This window comes from Sparus aurata, chromosome 23 (assembly GCF_900880675.1).
Source record: "Sparus aurata chromosome 23, fSpaAur1.1, whole genome shotgun sequence".
Taxonomy (NCBI): Eukaryota; Metazoa; Chordata; class Actinopteri; order Spariformes; family Sparidae; genus Sparus; species Sparus aurata.
The window spans coordinates 17,091,330-17,114,560 of NC_044209.1; the positions used below are offsets into that span (position 1 = coordinate 17,091,330).

At 46.8% G+C, this 23,231-nt stretch overlaps 1 protein-coding gene across 2 annotated transcripts; it reads right to left on the reverse strand.

The window, feature by feature from the left end:
- Positions 1-1,823: 1,823 nt before the first annotated feature.
- On the reverse strand, positions 1,824-21,428 carry pdgfab (platelet-derived growth factor alpha polypeptide b). 2 transcript variants are annotated; one of them, XR_003982824.1, is made up of 7 exons: positions 20,747-21,428; positions 19,475-19,571; positions 15,158-15,292; positions 13,768-13,958; positions 5,966-6,092; positions 5,308-5,433; positions 1,824-4,307 (listed from the first exon to the last, which is right to left on the reverse strand). XR_003982824.1 is itself a non-coding variant. In XM_030408893.1 (6 exons), exons 1-6 carry the CDS (start codon positions 20,804-20,806, stop codon positions 4,294-4,296), a joined length of 624 nt encoding a protein of 207 aa, XP_030264753.1. In that variant the 5' UTR covers positions 20,807-21,426; the 3' UTR covers positions 1,824-4,293. The 2 variants fall into 2 exon arrangements, 1 of the variants encoding a protein (XP_030264753.1); XM_030408893.1 differs by lacking the exon at positions 5,308-5,433 and having other exon boundaries at positions 20,747-21,426.
- Positions 21,429-23,231: the final 1,803 nt, after the last annotated feature.

Sequence of the window (23,231 nt, forward strand, 5' to 3'; positions counted from 1 at the left end):
CTGCACACACTCACAGAGCCAATTCAGCAGCCCTCTTCACACCTTGTCTGCGCCCTCTGGCATTGCTTATGAAAGCATGTCCACTTAGTGCTGCCCTGTCTGCCCCCTCTTGCTGTGGTGCCGATTACCCACATCCTGAGTCCACTTCATCCACTCTTTTCTTCACTCTCACTCCTCCTCAGGGTATTCTCATCCCTCTCTCCTGTGCTCCATCCTCCTCCCCCTCCTCCTCCTCCCTCTCTCCCCGCTGTGACATATTGCTCTGGATGCTGAACACTGACTCATTATGAATGAAGCTGTGCATGTCAGATAAAAACAATAAAGTCAATCAAGCCCCTGCTCTTCCTTTTACCCTTCCTTTTATTCACCTTATCCTCTGTTCCAGTGGCTTGCAGAGCTGCTGTCTCTCTGATCCTCACTCTCTTTCATGTTTTGCCTTCCTTTATCTGGCTCCCTCCCGGGGTACTAAGCTGAGTGTATGGCCGGGAAGTGCAGAAGGAGGGAGACTTTCATGTCCCTCAGCTCTGGGATTAGGGCGAGCTGCTCGGAGAAAAGTAATAAAGCCCCCAGCACCTACCGTCTGCTGCTGGTGGATCCTGGAGTAAAGCCCGGCTCCTGCTCAGCCGGCAAGCCTGGAAAAGCTCACATTTCCTGTATACACCACCGCCCTCACATCCAGCTCCTGTCCTGCCTCCTGCGGCAGCAGGAACACATGTGGACTCCACTCTTTTGAGCTCACATAATCCATGTATCTTTTACATTTTTTCGTATTATACAGTTATTTAGATAAAACTTACCAGAAAGTCTGTAACTAATGAGGGAGCACTAAGGTTTTTCCAGAGCAGGGTGGTCCCTCTCACCTCTGGTTTCTGTAATTCTATCCTTCGCGATACCTTTCAGCGTAGTGTTACTCATTTATCAAATTTTTACATCAGGTGTGTTTTTGTGAGAAAATCCAAGAAGACGGATTTCAGTTAGTTTTGGGATCAGCCGGATGAGTAAACACCATTTATGCACAAAAGAAGTGGAAAGTGGAAACACACAAGAGGAACTCAGAGATTATTGCATGTTTTACAGTAGAAACGTTGAAAAAGTAAGAAATGGTTTTTGATCATTTTGAGCAAGTTTTGATGAACAAAAAGGACGAAGGTGGTTTTTCCCGTTTTTACACTAATTTGGCAACTAGTGTAGGAGAAATACAACAAAACACAGGTTTTACCTTCTGTGAGACAACAACTTAAAATGCTGCTTTTCCACCATAAAAGAAGAAAGGATTGAAAACCTTTGTCTGTTTCCCCAAAACTATGTAAAAAAAAAGTTTTGTTAATTTTGTGCTGGATTTGATGAGAAAACATCAAGGAAGTGGTATCCCAGATCACTATTTTAACAGCTGAAGTATGTAAAGAACTAGAATGGCAGTAGAGTGCATACCTCCACCTAAATACATCTTGTCTTTTTATCCTTTTTATCAGGATCCATGCATTACTCCCTGAGAAATGTACAAAAATGTTAAGAAATGCCTTAGCTTGCAATACTAAAAAAATTAGGAGTAAATTATTAGATCCATCTCTTCATCAAGATCATCACCAAAAGTTAATGGGGTCTGTTCTGAGGCTGAGACCCATCCTCTATCCAAGTTTTGTGGAAATCTGTTTGGCAGTTTTTGTGTAATCCTGCTGACAAACCAACAAATAACCAAGCAAACAGACATGGGCAAAAACACATGAAGTTAACATGTCTTTTGTATCTTCTATACCTAATCTGGTCCTAAAATACCATCCTTGAGATACAAAGCAAACAAAATTATGGGACTCAACATTCAGTGAACATTTTCATAAGCAGAAATATATTTATTGTTGAAAACATAAATAGATAAATTATGATTATTGCTGTCTTTGTCCAATGGAAGCCCAACAGAAAAATAATAAAGGCTTGGTGATAGCGTGAAGGCGTTTAGCTCTACAGTAAGTGTGGTCCCTGGTTCAGTGAGAACACTTCTCTTACACTGATGTGAATGTGAACGCGAACAGTGATGGAACGTCAGCTTTGTAAATATAGCACCAGTGTGTAAGAGAGATCCGATTATCAGCCATTTTTCAATCAAACCTTTCCTCGTTTGACTTTCACGTGACTCACTTCACAGTGACTCACTCTGTCGCCTTTAGAAAAATCTCCGTCAGACTTCCTCATTTGAACGCAGGGTGGAAGACGACTGTTGTTTTTGTACTCTGTTGGCCTGGTTACACATTCATCACTCTTACAGGAACTGGTAAGGAAGTAATTGTTCAGGCTGGGGCCAGCGCTGTCGCTCTGTTTTCAGACCACCTCATCATACGTCCCTTGAGCACCATCACAGGGTGGAGGGATCGGACATTTGTTCTCCTGTCAACAGAGGAGTAAAGCCCGGCTACACAAGGAGCCCATTCATGCACTTGTCGATTTGCTTCGCTCACTCATTCACTCTTCAAGGTGGACTTTGCTCTCTGCAGGCACAACATGTGTGCTTGTGAAGCAGGACGGGCGGGCGGGCATCTTCCTTATCAATGTCAGAGTGATATGGGTGAAAAATAGGATCATGTGGGTGAGAAATCGTGCGTGAGCGCACATACACCATGTCGATGCGACCTCGTACAGGCTTACCTGCACGCCAGAGCAGCGCTAACATTTTCCTGTTTGCGACTGGCATGAAGACACTTTAAGGGTGCAATATGTAAGCCTCCTGTTAAATTGACACTCAAAACAAAAAAGGGCAACATATCACGAAATTGACCACTAACTGCTCCTAACTGCAGCTGCCTTTAGCTGGTTAGCTAAGTTAGCCATGTAGCTAGTAGTCTTATTAGCTGACTCAAGCATGCCATGACTGTGAGCTAAGATCACAGGGCAGTGCTAGTGTTCACAGGAGCCTTAGACTGCTGGGGGCTAGTTGGCTAGCAACACAACGTCAAAACTTATATTTCTTCACATTCTGTTGATAATTGCAGTCTTTCTTAAATGTAAATTCTACATATTACACCTTTAATGTGCTGTTTTCATGTTTCTGTGAAACGTAGCATCAACGATCAGGCAGCACGCTTGTGGCTGTAGGGTAAGCTGCAGTACGGACATTCACTATGAAGTTGCCATGTTTGAGCCCGTGTATTCCCCATCTTTTCTTTCCCCTTGCCCACACTTTTGCATCTTTTTCCGATGGATTAAATACAAGAATTCAACCACAACAAAAAAGAAATGAACATAATTCCTGCTTGGATATAAGTAAGCTTAATATATTTCATAACAAAAATAAAGCATCTTCCTGTACTGACTCTCACATCTCCTCCTTGCAAACATATATCCAAACCATATACAAGACTTGACATCATTCAGATATACTGTAATATAATAAGAAACATGGATGACAAGAATAACATTGACTAAAAAAAAAAAAAAGACATTGAGATTGTGATACTGATGGTTACAAAGAACCGGACCACACAGAACTCTTGCATTCCTCCAAAATCATGAAAACAACTTTTTTGTTCTTTCTTTCTTGGTACGGGAAGAGACAGAAAGCAAACGTCCACACGTATAAATAGTTTGTAAGTAGCGGCGCATCTTCCTTCTCAAAATTGAACTGTACATAGCAAGTGGTGGACCGGCACGGGTCTCACAGAAGATTTCCTCTTCAAGCCAACATCCCAAAACTCAAAATGTTTGATACTCCGTGGAGTCTTTAATAAAAACCACCTTCACTTGTCTCTTTCTCTCCATTGTTTTTCCTATTTCGCTTGTTCTTTCTTCCTGTGTATGTAAGAGTCACTCAAACAGGGCAGGGCACTTTTATGTTGCCCAGCTGGAGGAACATCCACTGCTGTTTTTCCGAGTCCGAGCACCAGATTTCCATGAAAGCTCACTCCAACCTAGCCGTTTGTGTTGTGTATCTCGTTCAAACAAAAAGTCTGTTAAAATGTTCAACACAAATCCCTTTCATTGTCTCCCTCCGGCGTCTTTTTACAGCTCTTTCTCTATTCGTCTTTATCAGCGGCCTCAGTTGTCTGGGTAGGTGGCGTACCACTGAGGAAGTCATCATCACTGGTTACTGTTTTTTTTTTTTTTTTTTTTTTTAAGAAAAAGCACCTTTGGCATCTCATTTATTTCTGTCTCTTTTCTCAGTCTTTCGTCTTTACAGAAAAGTTTGGGTTTTTTTTAAACGAAGGTTGCATGGCGACGAGGAAGAGGAAAGAGCAGGCCTCCTGTTGGTGGCATCCTCTGTTTAGGTCCCTCCCACGCTGAAGTCCCTTGTTCTGAATGGTCTCACCTCACGTCCACTGTGGGAGGGAGAAAGGTGAGATTAGTGGCATAATTTTTACAGGCACGGTGCACAGGTTTCATGAGAACAAATCAAATGAGATTACTGCATTTTGTGCCCAACTGCATTAATTTCTTCATGCATTTCAAACAAGCTGCCACAAAACACACAAGACCCACACTGTTCTGAATCACGTTCATACATACAGAGGACTGAACCTGCCAAAATAAGTAAATAAATATGTAAATGGATCACAAAATAAACTAATATGCAATAAAAAAGGCATTAAATAATGTATAAAATGTGACATGTGAAAATGTGAAAATGCACATTTCCTTATTTCCACAAACTGATTTACACTTGAATTTTCTTTTTACTTTTTTGATGCATTTCTGTTTTACAGAAATGCATCAAATATCTTATATTTATGTCACATTTTATAAATTAACTGAATCCTACATTTATGTTCAAGGGTATTTATAGTACATGTAATGACATATTAATTTATATATTGAGCCATTTCTTTATTTCTTTATTTCAGATTTTGGCAGGTTTACTCCTCCATACATCCAGGCATCATTACGTCCATTACAAACAAGTGTGCCATTTTTGGTGTGCCCAGTGAGAGGTGGACAACAGGGCTTAAAAAAAAACTCTCTTATTATTACAGGCTGAGAAGAAAGAGGATAAATAATGTGATGACAAGATGATAAGCAGTGAAACAAGCAGTGACGTACAGCAGGTGCTTTCTTACTGTACAACACAACAACAACAGTGCACACAAACACACGCAAAGTGACACAAAGCACATGTAGCCTATGTATTGTGCATGCTCAGCAGGCCACAAAATCAGCATGCAGCATTGAGGCTCGAGCACGGTACTCTTTAGCCCTCCCTCTTCTCACACTGATTGGCTGTGATGTGATTGGTGACGGTGATTGGCAGGCCCTTCTTTGTGCCCTGATTGGACCCGTGCAGTGCCAAAAGGTGAGAGGAACGCTGCGGTGCCAAAGTCCTACCTGTTCCCTTCACAGCTCTCCAGTTGGACTTTGGGTAATGAGTGCAACTTTATTATGTCGCCAATAAATCCTTGCTGGGCCTTAGCTTTTTTGGTTTCCTTTTTCTACCTTTAGACCTACGTTGGCCTGAAAACACAAAGTCAGGATAGGAAGGAGGGTTAAAAGCGAGAAGCAGGGTTTTTATGGCACAGAGAGAGAGAGAGGGGGACAGAAGCAGAGAGTGCAAAGATATGACACACTATAAATACTTCAGATGCCTTATCAGCACACATCACAGCACTTATCTGCTCCCAGGGAGAGAAAGGCTTCAGATCAAGGCACTGCTTCCATGCCAAGCAGCCTTTGGACACCCTCCCTTAACACACAAACTTTCACGCACACATACACATCGTCGCCTCACAAGGCGCACGCACACATACAAGCTTTTGCAGTTTTGCAATAGTGGGCCACCTCGCAGGTGTGTCCGCCTGTTTGGAGGCAATCAGAAAAAGAGGTCGTCCAGTGCAAAGCCAGACAGAGAGAGACAGACGGCAGGGAAGCATGACGACGTGCGAAGGATGGGGGCAGGACTCGTCTCAGAGTGATTTTTCTGCAAAAAGGCAACACCACGTGTGATAATGTAACAATGACATACAGTAGCCGTGAAGGTTGAATTTACCTGTTTCTGCATCTGAGTGCTCCACCACATGATGCTGTGACGTGCACACACACTCCAGGTGGTCTTCTAACCGCACAAAGACCTCTTTCAGCTTGGGTCTCCTCCTCACGTACTCCACCTTCGCCACCTGAGGAGAGGAAGAGAAGGAAAGGTTAGAGCCAGCTCACGTCTCTCCATCGTGTATGTGTCGTTGGCTCTTTGCGTCGAGAGGCATAGCGCCGTGACTAATGACTCTTTCATAAACTGATTCATAAAAAACAGCTTCGCCTCGGCAGCATTCCTCGGAGGCATTGACATCTGCTCTCTGCGTGCTCTATGGGCTGTTGATCATCAGGTGTGTAAATACTGAATGGAGTGTATGACCCTGTCAAAGCGAGCTTGAACAATGCAGAGAGGAGCGATGTAGGGTAGGAGGGGGAGCGGTATACGCCCTAAAGCCCAGGGAAGGTTTACCCTGGCAGGAGAAGAGAGGCTAGGAGATCCTCCTTCCCCTGCTCCGGGCCTGCAGCATCCACCTCCAGACAGACACACACCTAAAGTCCTTCGCCTTGTTCCGACATGTAGCCCTCTTTTAAACCACATTAATTCTTCTTCACGGCGTGGGGAAAGTGTTGCTTAACATGTGCATGCAAGAAAGTAAAAGTTTACATGGTCTAATCTAAGCAGCAGAGCCTCAGAAAGCAGACGAATATTCACATGCAGGAATTCCTATCCTTTAGTCCAGCTAACACCCGCTCAGTTTAACACAACAGGGCTGACCTCCACTTCCCACCCGACAGCTAGTAATGAAAAGGGCCGATCCTCGGAGGGTTATGAATAGGCTATGTTGATTAAAGCTTAGATGAAAGCTGAATAGGGAAGGTTGCGTGGAGGTTATGATGATCTTGTTGTGTAACTCAGGGGAGGTGGCCGCATGCTTTTTTCCCTCTCTGATCTGAGTGCCAAGGGCAGGTAACCTCGACATCCACCAGCGAGGGCCCGGGGGCCACATGGAAACAATATCCCCCTGCCTCACCTATCATCCTGGTCACTAGAGAGGATATTGGCCTACAATCTCCCAGCGCTCTCTGGCGTTATGAACAACGCGGCTGAGGCTCACACACGCACAGACGGGGGAGCCCAAAACTGATGAGAGGCTTTTCTTCCTCCATCCTGTGGTGGCACGCCGCCAGGGCAGGCTCTTGCGGCGAATTAGTCATGCAGACAAACGAACATACCAATCGCTGTCTGATAAAACAAAGTGCGATGTTGACATTCACACACGGCTCATGTCGGCGTAGTAACAATAGCTGGAGGGGGGTCATCTGACGAGGGGAAAACAGCTTTGCCAGCCTTTCACCTCCTTTGCGACAGTTTTCTTTCCGTGGCGAGAGGGAGAAAGAAGAGAGGGAGCGAAAACAGGGTAAGCAAGCAGAGGAGGTATGCGGTGAGCAAACAGAAGACAATGGTGTATGGGTTAGCGGCGGTGTGTTTGGTGTTATCGGCCCTGAAAGACAGAGAGGGAGAGACGGAGTGGGTGAAAGGGCTAGAGCAGAGGAAGGTAGACCATCACTCTCATTAGGGTAACACGAGTGTGTGTGTGTGTGTGTGCAAACAGAGGGGGATATTTAAGGAGGGGGGGGGGGGGCTGACCATGATCATGACTAGCATAAGATGACATTCATATGTTACCTATTAACATTTAGTTTCTGGGTTACCAAGCGGGGAAAGAGATACAGGATAGATAGAAGAGATAGAAGAGTTATCAAAGGTTTATTGTTATCATGCAGACAAGGAAGGAAGGAATGAAGGGAGGAAGGAAGGAAGAGAGAGAGAAGCCAAAAAACTCTGCCACGTCTGACTCTAACTACTGAAGCTGATCCTTGATGACTAACACACAAACAAACTCCTCTTGCCCAACAAAAAGCTACTGACAGAAGTATAAGCGATGCCCCCCCCCCAGTGGTGAGAGGCCCAGTGGTAGACTTGTCTCGTTGCCCCTCACACAGCGGGGTTAAAAACACTCCCTGCAGGAGTTACAACACACGAGAGCACGTTCATATTTGTCTGTGAAAATGCTATAACCCTTACCCTAGCAACAATACTTCTTAATCAATCTCCGCCTCGCCTACTTTGTCAAACGCTCTCTCTCTCTTTCTGTTTCATTTCCCGTGTCTTGCTCCTATGATTTCTCCACTTTACATCCACTCTCCCATCCTCCATTTTTAGCCACTTCTGTACAAAGGAACCCACGGCTTCCGATCGGCGGCGCGGAGTCAATGGTTTCCCACATAAAACACGCATCAGAAAATGAGACCCCCATGCTAAGACGAGGGGCCCCCACACTATTCTTTGTATAAATCAAACCCTCGAAAGCCTGGGCCCTGAGAAAGAGTCCCCCCGAGCGGCTTTGGGATGATATCCGATCCAGAGGGTTGGGGTGAGGCAGGGGGCTCTGGGAAGTGCGACCCCCTCGGTTTGTCCTCTGACGCCGATTGTCCCAGTCGGGGCTAATTGGGAATTCCCTGAGCACGAAGCGCTGATGAGAGCATGACGGAGGGGGAAAGTTTGACTCTAGCCGTCCAAGGAAAACACGACGGGGCTGTGGATGTGCACCGCGGGCCATTGTGAACTGGAACAGTGACAGAGTTTAGCAAAAATAAACAAGGATGTATGTGTGTGCGTTTGGAGAACAGAGGGGTGGGAATTCATTTATCAGGAGAGGAAATTAGGCATGCAGAAGAGCTCTTGTTGAGATGCGAGGAGAGGTAGAGGAGGAGGAGGAGGAGGAGGGAAGAGAAGAGGTGTTCTGTATCTCCATCTGTCCGTCTGATTGTTTTTTAAATCAAAGCAAGAAAATATGACGAAGAAGAAGAATGATCTGCAGAGGGAGCGAGCAAAAACCGTAGATGATGCAGACTGCACATCAGACGAGGCGACCTGCTGCTGCCCTCTGCTTCCACCCCACACCACATGCACACACACGCACGCACACACACACACACACACACACACACACACACACACACACACACGTCTGATGGAAGGGGTTATCACTGGAGGAGAGTGGAAGCAAGGAGAGCATTTATCACATCACTCACCAAGCTGTTATGCCAAAAAGGGACTTCTTGTCACCCCTCTCTCTCTCTCTCTCTCTCTCTCTCTCTCTCTCACACACACACACACACAACAATGTCTTTCCAGATGTGAGTATATAACTATCATGCACTATCACATATCAAAGAACCTACAGATGTGTGATCTTTCCATTTATTTCTTCTCCTCTAACCTACTCCTGTCTTTCTGAGTTGCAGATGAGAATGACATCACGGAGCACTTAAAAGGAGGGAAAGGTAAATAAGATTTTAATGAGAGAGTGCAACAAAGATAGAGTAAATGGCAGAGACTGAACAAGGAGGTCAAATTAGAGAGTCGGAGATGTTGCAGGAGAGAGACATTGAGGAGGGAGTGAACGGCTATAACAGACAATCAGACTCCAGGACTGAGGGGGGGACTGAGCGGAGAAGAGGGGACGGGGGGGATGAAGCCAGATGGGAAGAGCGAAAGGGAGGACGGGAGAGGAGGACTGAAGGAAAATACAGAAATGAAGTAAAATATGATTAAAACACGGCTGCTGATTTCCCTGCGCTCATGCTGATGCATTCCAGCCGGCGTGGCAGTAGCCAAACTCTCCGGCTTCTGGCTTGGTCGGGACGCTCCCATGGTCTCTGACCCGCCCCGCAACCCCCGCCGTGCACACACACACACACACACACATACATCTATACACACACACACACAAACTCCCTCACCCTTCTTCATCTGAGTGAATCAAAGGGAAAATAATTCACAGCTGCACGGGACTTCAAACAGGGAGGCCCCTCATTCCCATCTGCCCCCCTCCCCTCACGTAATCCACGGGACCCCTCAGACGATCATAAATCATGCTCACTGTATCACCATCACACTGCCTTTTATTTATGAAACACCCCGTAAGTCAGGGTCCCACACAACCGCGGGGCTACAGCTACCGCTTCCCCCAACACCCGGATCTGACCCACCGTCGCTGAGGTAACTGTCAGTGTGTGTGTGATGGGGTCGGGGCCGGGGCCAGCGCTAGGGAGATGTGTGGACCCCCACACTCAGCACCGTGGCCATATCCGCCTGGCCTCTGTCAGCCTCCACTTTGATCCAGCAGCCATCAACACTTCATTAGTCTGCGGCCCGTCTTCCTCCTGCTGCCGCTTCACACAAATGGCCTTGTCCCTGCGCTGCGGTGGGGGAGTTTACGTAGCATCGCATGGAGCACTCAAATACACACGCACACAATAACAACCTCCTTCGTGGGTTTACACAGATGTGCGCTGGCGACCCTCTCCAACCTCTCCAAACCTTTGTCCGATGCTTCAAGGACCATCAAAAGTTTCCAGCTACTAAACCAAACCAAATGAGACCAAGTGAAGTTTATTGTAAGCAGATTATGCGATTCTGATCCGATTGAGGCACCTCAGAAGGGTCGGCTCTAATGTTTTGCTTCTATTTTTGTCAAATGTGTTGAAAATTTGAAAATGTTAATACCATTTCCAGCACATATACTGTAATTTTGCCATTCTTTAAACTCATTTTGTGGGACTTTTATGGGTATAATTAACAGCTCATTGACGCTTCCGCCTTATTTTTCTCTTCACTTTCTCTCATTTAGCCATCCTCCTTAAATGTGACTGTACACCCGGTCAGCAGGAAACTTAAAGGTGCACTATGTAGTTTTGGGGGAAGAAAGCATGCATTGTCATCATAAATCTGTGTATTCACCTCTGTATATGCTCGTGTGTGTTCGTGAATGACCTCACAGACGGCAGAAGCCTTAAGAGTTAATGAGTGAGCGGATGAGTGACAGCTCCATTATTTGCCTGTGTCATGGGCTGTTTAATCAGCCCCATAGGAAGAGCAAACAGAGAGGCGCGCACACATTCATACACACAAAGACTAATGTGCGAAAGAATGCAAAGGCGCACTTCCTCGAACTCTCTTTCTGTTCAACAGACACCTTACAGTCTCCTCGGTCCTGCCTGTCCAAAAATCACCAGTTGTTTTATGAGTCGTCTAGCAAGCCTCAGAGCCAAAGGCACTGAGAAAGCCATCAGGAAATACTGAGTGCAGCTGCAGCCATCAAGCAGACAGAGAGAAAGATGTGAGGAGGCAGAGCCGACGGAGGCGAACGAAGACAGGACAGAATATGAGAGAGAGAGGGATGGAAGATAAGCAGCCAAAAGGAGTAGAGGAGAGAATTCGTCATGTGCCATAAAAATGCCAACGCGTTTCTGATTCTGATTGAATTTCATGCCATATCTAGAGTGTTACAACCCTAAGAACACTATGACACGAAAAACAAAATGAAAACCCAAAAGTTCTGCCAGCCTTCTGCGATAAAACAGCGAAAAAAGGAAAGGAGTAATGAAATGTGGAGGAATTACTTCGATGGAAAAAGAAAGGGGAGAGCCAAGACGCTGGGATCGGGGGAGTGAATTCCGTGTCATTGAAAGTGCAAAAGGAGGTGGGTTGGGGGTGAGGGAGGAGTTACAGGAATGTTTGGGATGATAGAGTCTGAATACATAAAAACTCATTAAGAATTCTCATCTGTCTGCTTCCCTAACTTTCCTCTCTCTCACTTCACTGAGACCAAGAGAACCATCTCTGAAGGGCCGGCGAGACCTGACTTCCTTCCTGCGCCAAGGCATGTTGGAAACACAAAATCAGAAATGAGAAAAAAAGTGCAGAAGGAGTTAAGTGCATGAAAGGAAGGAGAAAGGGAGTCCTAGAAAAAGAAAGAGTGACTCTGAGATCTGGCCCTCTCCTCCCTCAGGCTAATCCTATTTTAAGTTGCCTTCTTTATTACCCCGCCACTGAACAGGACAGGCTTGTACAGTACTGGGCCTGCACAGACCCGTTCTCTTTTTTGGGTCCATAGCGTGAAAATAAAAAAAAAAGTTAAAGAGGGAGAGAAACAGAAGGGAGAGGGGGAATAAATAAATAAAGGTGCACTTGGACAAATGCATAGTGGCATGAGATGGAAAGAAACACAGTGGATGTGTTCTTTTCCCATCCTTGGCGGGCAGAAGGAAAACAAGTCAAGCCCAGGGTAGACGGGCAACATTTTTAGCTTTCTAATAAATGGAGGGAGAAGCACAAACTGAACCCCTATTCAGACTAACACACAGGAAAAAAAAAAAACTTGGCATGAGACAATGTTTCTCACACACAATGTGGTGAATGTCTCCTGACCGGAGCGAGCCCTGACGGATGACCTTTTCCAGGGATACTCTAAGCCCCCTTTCGCCCGCGGCTCGAACCGCACGGAAAAACCCCACTCTGAGTGAAACCCTGCCCGCCGCGCCTGAAGGTCCATCTCCAGTCTGTGTGCTCATTTTGTCCTCGGTGTCATGAGGGGGACACGGACCACAGTCGCAGGGATAACCACATTCCGGCAGTAGCTGAAGGAAGCTTTATAATGTCCTGTCAGTGTCTCTCCATCCGTCCCCGTCGCTGTGATCGCAGACAGAGCTCCTATTGAGGATGATAGACACCGAGAGACAGACAAGCTCGCATGCAGACACACAGGGTTGTGCTGTATATCAGAGCTTGACTCTCTTACCACACTGTGAGTCAGCATTTCCTACCATAAACCCTGTGCCCTACAATGCCCGTCTTGTTAGTGCAGCCTTACTGTCCCTACTCCATGAGGAGGTCAAGGAGAATGTCCTCCTATCCATACTGAAATCTCCCTGACCCCAGCCAGTGTTGAGGCAGCAGCGGGCCGGGTTGGTATTTGTTTTATTACTGCCGGCATCTTTAAAACCCTGCATGAGGAGCCGGAGGAGGAGCAGCATCCCGGCAGTGCCCATGGCCGGGCAAGATCACGATGATTAAAGAGAAGAGACACACAATCAGAGTGTTCCAGGCTATCCTGTTTATCCCCCGCTTGTCTCTCGCTCTTAGAGAACAGAGCACATAACTCCCATACCTCCAAACAGAGCCGCGCACCGGCTAACAGGCTGTAGTGTAAATACAGCAGAAATACGACTCAGCTCCAGCCACGGTGTCTCCACTGATCCTGAACAGGAGGACGTGTTTTCAAGCTGTCGATGCCAACAAGCCTCTGAGAACAGTGCAACCCCCTTTAATCCCTCTCTCTTACTCTATGTCACCTCGTCTCCTCTGGGCTTCCAGAGAAGACAAAGGGCCAAACAAACGGAGAGCAGAGGAATAGCTGTGCAGTAGCCAGTGACACTCTCAAGGTACAGGACACTGTCTGCCTTGTATCTGTCAGTAGCATCCTGCTCCGGTCAACCCTTCAACAGATGTCCTGGGCTGAAGGTGCCAACAACCCCCTCCCTCCCAGTCCTCTCACTTTCTCTCCTTTTCTTCCTCCCTCCCTCCATCCTGGCACAGCCACCGTTGGCCTCTCTCCAAACATGGGATAGAGTGATGAGAAAAGAGGGTGGTGATTGGCGGTAATGGCAGAAGGGAGAAGAGGAGAGGGGGCAACGGAGGTAAGGTGGCCACTATCTGGGTATGGGCCAAGGAGGCTCAGAGGAGAGGGGTGGATTGAAATGAAGAGGGAGTGGAGGAAGGCGGGTGAACCCGACCTTGCTTTACATATGATTTACTTACCTGGTGAGAGGGAAAGTGGTGGAGATTTGTGTGTGGACATATGTATTTAACCTTGCAATGCAGTAGTGAGACATGCTTTTAGCAAGTTAATGAGCTTAACTGTAGGAGAGTGTGTGTGTGTGCGTGTGTGCGTGTGTGTGTGTGTGTATTACCTTAACGGTGCGGTGGTGCTTGCGGGAAGGATGACAGCGCATGTTGCTTGTGTTGCAGCAGCCCGTGCAGCGCTTCACCTCCACACAGGGCGGCCATATCAGGAAGTTGGCCGACGTGGGGTCCACCTGGCTCCTGGGGATCTCGTAGATCACCGTGCGCGTCTTACACACCGCCGGGACCGCCTCCTCCACTGGAAAAAGAGAGAGAGGGAGGAGTCGGGTTAATGGTCTGCGCTGAGCGTTCGGTGACACATTTTCCGAACGCGTGCTCATGCATTGTTGTAATCCGTCCTTTTCGCTCCCAGCTGCAGCTTCACGCATTCCTTCACTGCTCGTTATTTGATGACTCACTTGATGTGGGAGCCGTTCATCTTACCTCAGCTCGCACCCAACCTCCTTTGAGGCTGTTAAGAGGACAAGCCATCCAAAAAGCTGATCTCATATCAGCTAAGGAGCTTTGGGATCAAGTCGGTGAGACAGAAAGAGACTGCTCCTTTGTTCAGAGCCCTCACTGGGGTTAATGCGGCGTGACTAGGCCAGAAAACCTTTATGTCCGCCGTTGGGAAATCTAATAATGGCCTTTGACCCTTCTGGCCGTCATGAAAAGAGGAAGGCAGTAAGCATTCATCTCAGATTTAATGCTCTGACAGGCACTCAAACCTAAAGAGTGTACAGTAAGATACCATTATGTCGTAAAGATGATATGTGCATCATGTACAGAACGTGCAGGCTTTTGTGAACAGCTGCCAAAACGGTAAACTGTATCATACACTTATGATGCGGTGCACATACATGAAATGCAACCAGCCACTCCGTCGTAAGCTGCTGGGAGAGATGTGAAACAGCCAGTCTCTTAAGACACATACACATCGAACACGACATGGCATTCTACACGGCTCGATCAGATATCGTACCGCATGGCGTTTTATGAAGAAATCTGACTGAGAGCCCAGGCGAGCTGCAACTTGAGCCCTGAATGCCTGGAATTTCCACGCTCAAGGATATATTTCTCTCCTGACGCGTGTGTCTTAGATCTGCAAGCCTCCAGCCAATTAAAAGGCTTCGTGTCAGACGTCCTCGTCAACCTCACACACCAGTCTCGCTTTTTTTCTCATGATTCCATGATTGCCATAAGTACCGGGTAGATGTCTTCATTAGGGCTCCTTTTATCCACAAAAAAGGTAGTATAAAAGCCACTAACTATTAGCTTTGTTTGGAATGAGTGTAAAGTGATCGGTTTCATCTCCTGGGAACTCATATTTTAAGACAGGGGTTATTTTTAAAGGCATCATGACACTGTAATAAGTCGTGCCAAGTTGTAACGTATATACTGGCGAATCATGATGCAACCCCCTGAGCGGTGAAGCATACAGTGTTCATTCAGTCTTACCGAGGCTCCTCTTGCGCCGGCTGTGGAGCTGGGAGCTCTTCAGGTCATTGTAGTAGCCAGGATGGCGGGAGTAGTTCTTATGGTGGCTGTTGTGTTTGTGGTGCTTGGGCTCCTCGATGACATCGTTTCCCGTACCTCGTCGAAACAGAAACCAGCCACGTTAATAATGTCACACAGAAGAAAACACAAAAAAACAAAAACTCAACCAATACACCAACCATGAGACCACTGCTGCTGATTGAACGGTGTTGAATGACACCAGAAGGCAGCATGTAAACTACTAACCCTAATCCAGAAGGATGCATGTCACTCCCTCACCCTAACTGTAAAGCCGCATGTCACCCCTAACCCTAATCCTAACCGTGAGGCCTCATGTCACCCCTAACCCTAACCTCAACTCCCTTCCAGAACAAACAATGTGTTGGTTAGTCACACAACCACAATTAGATGGTAACTTCCTTCTGGCTCTTGTGCTGTAACACATGCTTTAATTCCCCAAAGGGCTTAGGGTTCCCTTCAACATGTTGGCGAGGGCGACTGCTGATGATGACACAAATTGAGGTAAACAGTCCAGAGTACGCCGGGTAACAGGCGGGAGACACAGTTTTACACAGACCTCAGTGTAATTGCGAGCTTTGTGTGTCAGCCTCACTCACTCCCTTTGGCTGAACCTTCCCAGCACGATATAAAGTATCTAGGTGAGTCAGCACTGCTCCTTCAAAAACAACCAGCTTTCACAGACACGCATGGAACTAAAGTGGTCATTTGACAGGTGGTACTCAGCCGCCATTATCCCTGCACCTAATTAGTGGTTTGGTGTCTCTCATTTACCTGAAAATGTTTGCTTTTTCAATCATTCGGTGGCTTGGAAAAGTACATGTTACGTTGCTCTGCACAGGTGGCTTCTTAAAGCTCCCCCAAACTCCAGTCTAATATAGCCAGCTCAGCGTGTTCGCAGTCATGGTCATCTGATAAAAACTTGCTTGTTTTGGTCCCCACCCAGAATATGAGGTGGGTTACAGTAGAGTGCCAGAGCAGCAGTAAAACGATAAAGCTTGTTCGCAGGATACTGCCCTTTCCCAAAGAGCAGAGTCTGAGAGTGTTTGCTAAGTGGGTGGGTCTACCTGTCTGTAGGTACAGCATATACCCACCCATCTGGCTAACACAATCCTCCACCTGTGCACTTAACATAAACACATGACTACACAGAAACTCCTCTCATGCTAAAACCCAATGTACACCGGTGCAACAAAGCTTAGCCACAGGCAAACACATTCCACTCATCCAGCTCCTTTGTTCTCCGACCAGAGTCATCTGAAGGGATTTCCTCTACCTATACATGGTCCACCTCTGGGTTTATTTGCTCTCTGATGCCTTCTTTTCGCAGGTCCGCCCCTCAGTGACAGCGGAGGGCCTGTCGTGCAGTCAGTCAAACAGCCAGTGACCCAGAACAGAAAGGTCCAAAGGCAGGAAGTGTTGACTGCAGCTGAGGCCTGGCGTGTATGACATATAGGTGGGAACACACACCTACCTATGCTGTCTGCACTTTAAGGTAGATTCTCCTTCTTAACAACCTTTTAAACCTGCAGGTCACTATCAGAATTCCCTCTCTTCATCTCCCCCCAGTCAGGAGGGGAAGGGAGTGAGGGAGGGCGTCACAACGGTGGCCACCCGGGGACAGTTTGTGTCAAAGCTGACAGGAGAAAGGGTGGGAGGACATAAAGAAGTCCTTTATAGACTGTGGAGTCCTCTTTTCAGCACAATAAAAGGACCTTTCTGTTGGTTTTTTTTCTTCTTTACACTGAAAGGAGGGACAGGGAAAATAGGGAAAGAGGGCGATCAGAGTGATCACGCAAGAAGACCCAGGAAAATATTAGGCAAGACGAGAGAAATCAAGAGAAAGGTGGAGCTGGTGGAAAACTATAGTGAGGGGTTTGCTCCCCTGTCGGTTCCAGGTGACTAAGAAGTAATAGCGCGCCCGGAGCGTCGTCAAACTGAGACAAGAGAAAAGAGGACAGGAGACAGTCTCTCGCCATGAATCAGGCTTTCATGACTCGCAAATTACTCCCCCCATTAGCTGAGGCTCCCTCCCTTCACCCCACCTGTTCTCTCGCTTTACAAACAGCCAACATGTTGTTGACTCGTGTTGTAATAATAAGAAGTGCCTCCATAATTCTCTATGTCTGTCTCTCCTCCTTGTTTCTTTATTGTCAACACTTGCATGGGGGAGTTCACAAAGTGTCAGTTGAGGTCACACGGGCAAAAGTTCCTCCCCATGGGTGTGAAAGCAGGTAGGTCGTTTGTAAGGCAAGTGCTGCCAAGTCACTGGAGGTAAACACACTGCCAGCTTGTCAGAAACAAAGCACATTGCGCAACAACTCGCGGCCTTTTCTGAGTGAAGTGCGGCAGGAATACAACCTCCAGAATCCTCCTGCTCCCTCCTCGGCTCCACCTCTGCCCCATGCCAAGAGTCAGGTTCCCTTTTCTGTCAAAGTCCTTCGCTGAGAGAGATAAGAGCAGGCAGGCTGGGGGGCCGCCCGAGGAGGGAGACAGGGATAGAGAGGAGGAAAAGCGAGGCAAGGAGCACCTCAGGGGCCAGACAGCCATAAGCAGACTTCAGTGGGGTCATCTCATCTGTCAGTCAGAGGTGAGGCTACGATACCCGCAGGACGTGTGCGCACAGGCGCGCAAAAACAAATGCAAGTTGTACTAAATGAAACACGCAGATAAGCCCTGCAGGCCTGCCCTGTGATCCTCACAGATACGCTCTTACAGGCTGAATTATATAAAGACATCCTTCCAGAGACAAACAACCAAGTACAACATAGAAATAATCTCTCTCTGGATCAGTTAAATGCTAAAACAAAATAACATCAGACCTCACTGGATCTTCCAGGTGCCAATGTGTAAAGGTTTAAATAGACCTCATATTAGCCCTTCCTGTCTCCTTCCCCGGTTGTCATGCGATGCCATGTACAGTTCAGCCTATACTGGTAGCTTTACTGTCCTGGCTGCCCGCAACAAAAGCTCTGAAAATACCCCTCTGGCTGGCGTCAAAAGGTCTTTTAATGGGCTTGCCTAGGCCGCCATGCTGGCCGTCAGACAGATTTATGTCCTCGTAATAATAATCAGCCTACTACTGTTACCCTGCAAAACATTCCTGTGTTTGAAGAAAGACATGTTAATTCAATTATAAACACCTCTTCTCATGCTAGAGGCACTCCGGGGATCTATTCTGGGCTCAGCGTAGAGTTGGTGCGACCGCTGCTATGGACTACAGGTTAGTTTAATTGTGAATTAATGAATTAAACACACTAATGATGTAGGGCTATTAACGCTAATTGATACGTCCATCAGGTGCTACAGAGGGTCTTTATGTAGCTTTGCCGTATATAAGTCTTGAGGTCGGTAATGAGCTATGACCAACAGAGACAGCTTACATCATTTGGGGCTGTTAAAGCAAATTTAGTAATTAACTTTTACCGTCAACGAATCTTTAAGAGAGAGCCGTGGATTTGATATACAGCCAGAGCCTGTGTAAATAAAGGCTCATGTGAAGGCAAACAGCTTCTTCCAGCGCACCCCTGTAACTCAATCTAAGACGGTCTGAGACACAGTAGAAGCAGCACCTCCAAGAACCTGAAGCTGAGGAAACCCGCCTGACCTGCGAGCCGCTGGCTCTGTTTACAGGGCGACATATGTGGCAGCCCGGTCGCTGTAAAGCCAGTTTACTGCAGCAGCTGAAGGAATATGCGCGAGTAAACGTCTGCCAGTGAAAGTCCATCTTTGTCACATGTGTACAGTAAAGTGCACCTATCACGGTTACTGCATTATCGCGCACACCAGGGCTGCACAGAGCTTTATTTCAGGGGCCATAACGTTCAGTCACAGCTGAATGTGCCAAAACAACTATAAAGTGTTATCACATGTATAATAACTGAATAATATCAGTGTTTGTTTGTTTGTTTTTTTACCAAAGATCCTGAACATTGCCGTTTTAAACGCTTCCCACTCATTATTATTTTGGATATCTTTAAATGAATTCATGCAACAATTACTTGGCCTAATCCTTAAGCTATCACAAATCAGAAAAATATGCAAAGTCCCAACAGCAGGTAATACTCAGCCTATCTTTAACTATAATTCAACAATGGAGCAGCTAATAAAGGCCCAGCTGATGTAATCCTGCTGCAGCTGTTACTACGCGCTGTTACATCAGCAGCAGCAGTCTCCCATGTGAACAACATCCATGACATCAGGATTGAAATAAGTGTAACTCGGTGGCTATTGATAGAAGTATCAAGAGGCAGAATTTACCTACGGAGTCAATGTCCAGTAGCCGCTGGAGGTCGCTGATGCTGTGGATTTCACTGTGGGACAGTCTGTCTATCAGCTCCTGGGGAAACTCCACTTCCTTTAGGGGGGAGGGGAGAGAGAGAGAACAAACAAGAGATGAAGGTTAGGGATGAGTCGGGTGAGTTCTTCTTAATTGTTTGTCTGTAATCAATAAACGGCTCAAACAAACACCAAGGAAGATCACTGCTCGATCCGTGCCGGCTACAGCGAGCTGCTCTGCCCCATACGTTCTCCTGTGCCGAACCCCTTTGAGAAATTATGCAATTTTATGGAGGCTATGCTTGCAACGTTGCATACCTGGATGATGATGTGTCAGACATTTTTATTAGTAATGTCTGGTTAGTTCGGCTGCCAGGTAATTCTAGTGTAAACACAATTTTATTGTCGGGAAACCCATCGTTAAAAATAAAATTGATGTGATATAATTTAATGCCGAATAAATTCATAGTTTCCAATGAGCCCCCAGATTACTTTTATTATTGCTTTGCTTGGACTGTTACTCTACGAAGAGGCGAAACGCGTAAAAGCGTCTCTTTTTCTTAAGGAATTTGGAACGAGAGGACTTGGGAGACGCTGCCCGTGTGAAGCGGCACCTCGTCACACTTTGCACTTGTTGCGGTCTCGCAGGCACCTCAAGCTGAGCAAACCGCGCAGCCTTACAGGAACAGTGGCTATTTATATCGCCCGGAGCGGTTCCCATGAAAGCGCTTAGCCCAACCAAAACGTTTGCCCAGTTGGCCAGGGCTACAAACAGATTTGGCACAAAAGCCAAAAATAACTGCGATACGCGTCCAAGTGCAGACGCGATGTTGGTTCTCAAAAGCGCGTAGTCACCGGGCCTCATGGAGACTGCAGCTGATAAACAGTTTGCTCACTTATTCACACTGTTCTTAAAATAGCCTGTAAGTCTAACCTTTACTTTTTTACTTTCCCCATTTTTTTTTATTTTTTATTTTTGAATAGGCACTTTGGGGTTCATTCAGATGAATTGCTGTAAATTATAAAAGCTCATAATCATAACTTCTGGCCTAATTACAGGCTTTAAATCAAAAAAACGTATTGCTCTGTAGCTTTATTTGTCTGGACATCAAGTTGCTGTGTAGCTGCTGGAGAAATGCGCGCTCTGTGGGAACCAAACCCCGCACCGCTGTGTATGACATGGACCCAGAGGGGACACAGTCTGTCCAAGCAGCCCCGCACCTCTCTGCCTGTGCAGAGTCCTGTTAACTTTACCTCAGAGGTGGCCAGCAGGTACGTCGTCCACAGCAGGAAGTAACAAAGTGCGGCTCTCATCTCCCTTTAATTTAGATCTAACCCCGCACGAGAAAACGGTGCTGTTCTGTAGGAGCCGCAGGTTCGCTCCTGGCCCCACAGGATCCACAACCATCCCCTCGGGGAGAGAAGAGCAGGGTGTCAGAGCAGCTCAGCTAGGCTCTGTCAGACTCCACTTGCTTGTGAGAAAAGCTGGAGAGGCTGGCAGTGGACTCTTTTGTTATTCACATTGGACTGCGTCCTCTTGAACAAGCTCTGCGAGTGGCGTGTAGCTCCTCAGGCGCAAATTGGACAATCCCAGGAGACGAGCCTGACGCGCATTGCACTTGTCCTTCACCCTCTATCAGACAGGCTTCAAACTTCAGCCCAGTTCACCGACTTAATCTTGATATATCTGCTGGAATTACGCAGGCGCGAGGCGCACGACTAGTGTTTAATAGTCCTGAAAGAATATAATCCAAACGAGAAGATCCTCTCAGAAATTCATGTGGGAGAAAGTTGTCCGTGCTGTGCTCTCCAGAGTCTGTCTTGCAGCAGTCTGCACAGGTCCTCAGCTGTGTCGGACTGTGTAGTGAATGGAGTCAGAGCGCCTCTGAGCCGCTGGATATAGAGAGCCAGCAGCTCCGTGCCCGTTGCGCCTCCCCTCGCGTTTCGGTGATCGTGCATCTATTCAGCGAGGGGAGCTGGTTGGCTGGTTGGATGACTCAAGAGCATGTCCCCAGCCCCCCTCCCAGCCCGTGTGTGTGTGTGCGCGCGCGTATGTATGTGCCCTTCATCAGAAAACCCAGGGTGTAATCAATATTGATCATCACTGAAAGGAACATTTGTAAACTGATCATTAAATATGGACAAACTGAAAGAGAAAGAATGAGGATGAGGAGCAATAAGGGAAGTGATTGAATGAGAAATGACTGGTGGAGGAAGTCAGCAATTATGATAAATCACTGAGGATGTTTTATGATTCCCAGGATGTGATCAAATTGGGAGAAAACCAATGGTAATGATGATGTTGGTAACTCATGGTGTCTCATGATGATGAGATAGTAACAACGCTCTCATTGTGCGTTTGAGTTTAAAGGATGAGCTCAACCAAAAAAATTTAAACATGTATTAATTATCTACCCCTCATGCCGATGGAAATTCGGGTGAACTTTCGTAGTCCACAAAACATTTCTGGAGCCTCACAGTGAAACAGCATTGCAGCATCCTCCTAAACAACTGAGTTAGATGGAGACTTGTTTTAAAATGTACAGAAATTAACAATAACATGGCTCCATACCGCTGACCCGGCATAATCCCATTCTCCAGAATTGATTTGAAAATATTTTTTTGCAACCTAATGTAATTGAGCTTGTGTGAGTAGATAATAACTGAAATTCTATTTTTGGCTCAACTGTTCCTTTTAAGCAGATTAATCAATCTATATGTCAAGTCTGGACATCTCGTCCTTATTGGCACCAAGAAATGTCTGTAAATGTATCCAAAGCAGGCATAATGTGAGCCTGATGACAGGCATGATGACCCAATGTTGTCTCAACCAATTAACTCCCACGTGCTTCGGGACCCAGGATGCAACCACTTTACGGCAGGTTAATGACAGGCCGGTCTTAACTCGTCGCAAGGAAGCTGGAGGCTTGCTCGGTGCTGTGCTGGGAGGTCTGGGAGGAGCGCCCCAGGGCCTGATAAACGAGACATGCCTGCAGGAGCACAGACACAGACGGCGTGCACACACACATTATCAGCCAGAGGTGACAATCAGCAGGGTGCCATAGGTCAGCCGACCAGGTGGTCTGCCGTCCACCTTGTCCGTTCGACCTGATCGCACAGCGCGAGGCCGGCCTGAGGGCGTTGTGGCTGGAAACACTGCATGGAGAAAGCGCTGCAGCAGCTGGAGGAGTAATTAATGTAACTATTTTAATAGGCCTATGAAGTTCATTTTAGGATGGCACCAGTGCTGTAAAATGTCATATTTTTATAATAAATGTCCGTCTGCTAAATCCATTCATGTGACACGTTACCCCTATTTTAAAAACTTTCTGCGCTGCTCAAATCATTGCATGAGTAACCACGCATATTAAAGAAAATGACTAACACTGGCATCATCATCAGGTTAGTGCAACTGTGTTGTCATGGTTACGTGACAGGTCAGCCTCCCTGCCTGGATGTGCACTCTCACCAAGATGCATGAATCATGCTTCTTGTCATTGTACACTTCGCATCATGGTGGGAAACTGGGAGTCAGAGGACGAGGTGAGACAGCGGGCCAGGAGAGAGTGATAGCTTTTAATGTAAAGTGGAGAAGTGAGTAAAAGGAATAACTAGCAGGTGAGGATGATGCGCCACCGTTTTTCCTTTTCCTTTCTCCTTTTTTTTCAGTTCAACCCCGAATCAGTGTATTTGTTTGGTGCTTTAGGCTCCATGAGCCAGTGCCATGTGGTTCCATTAT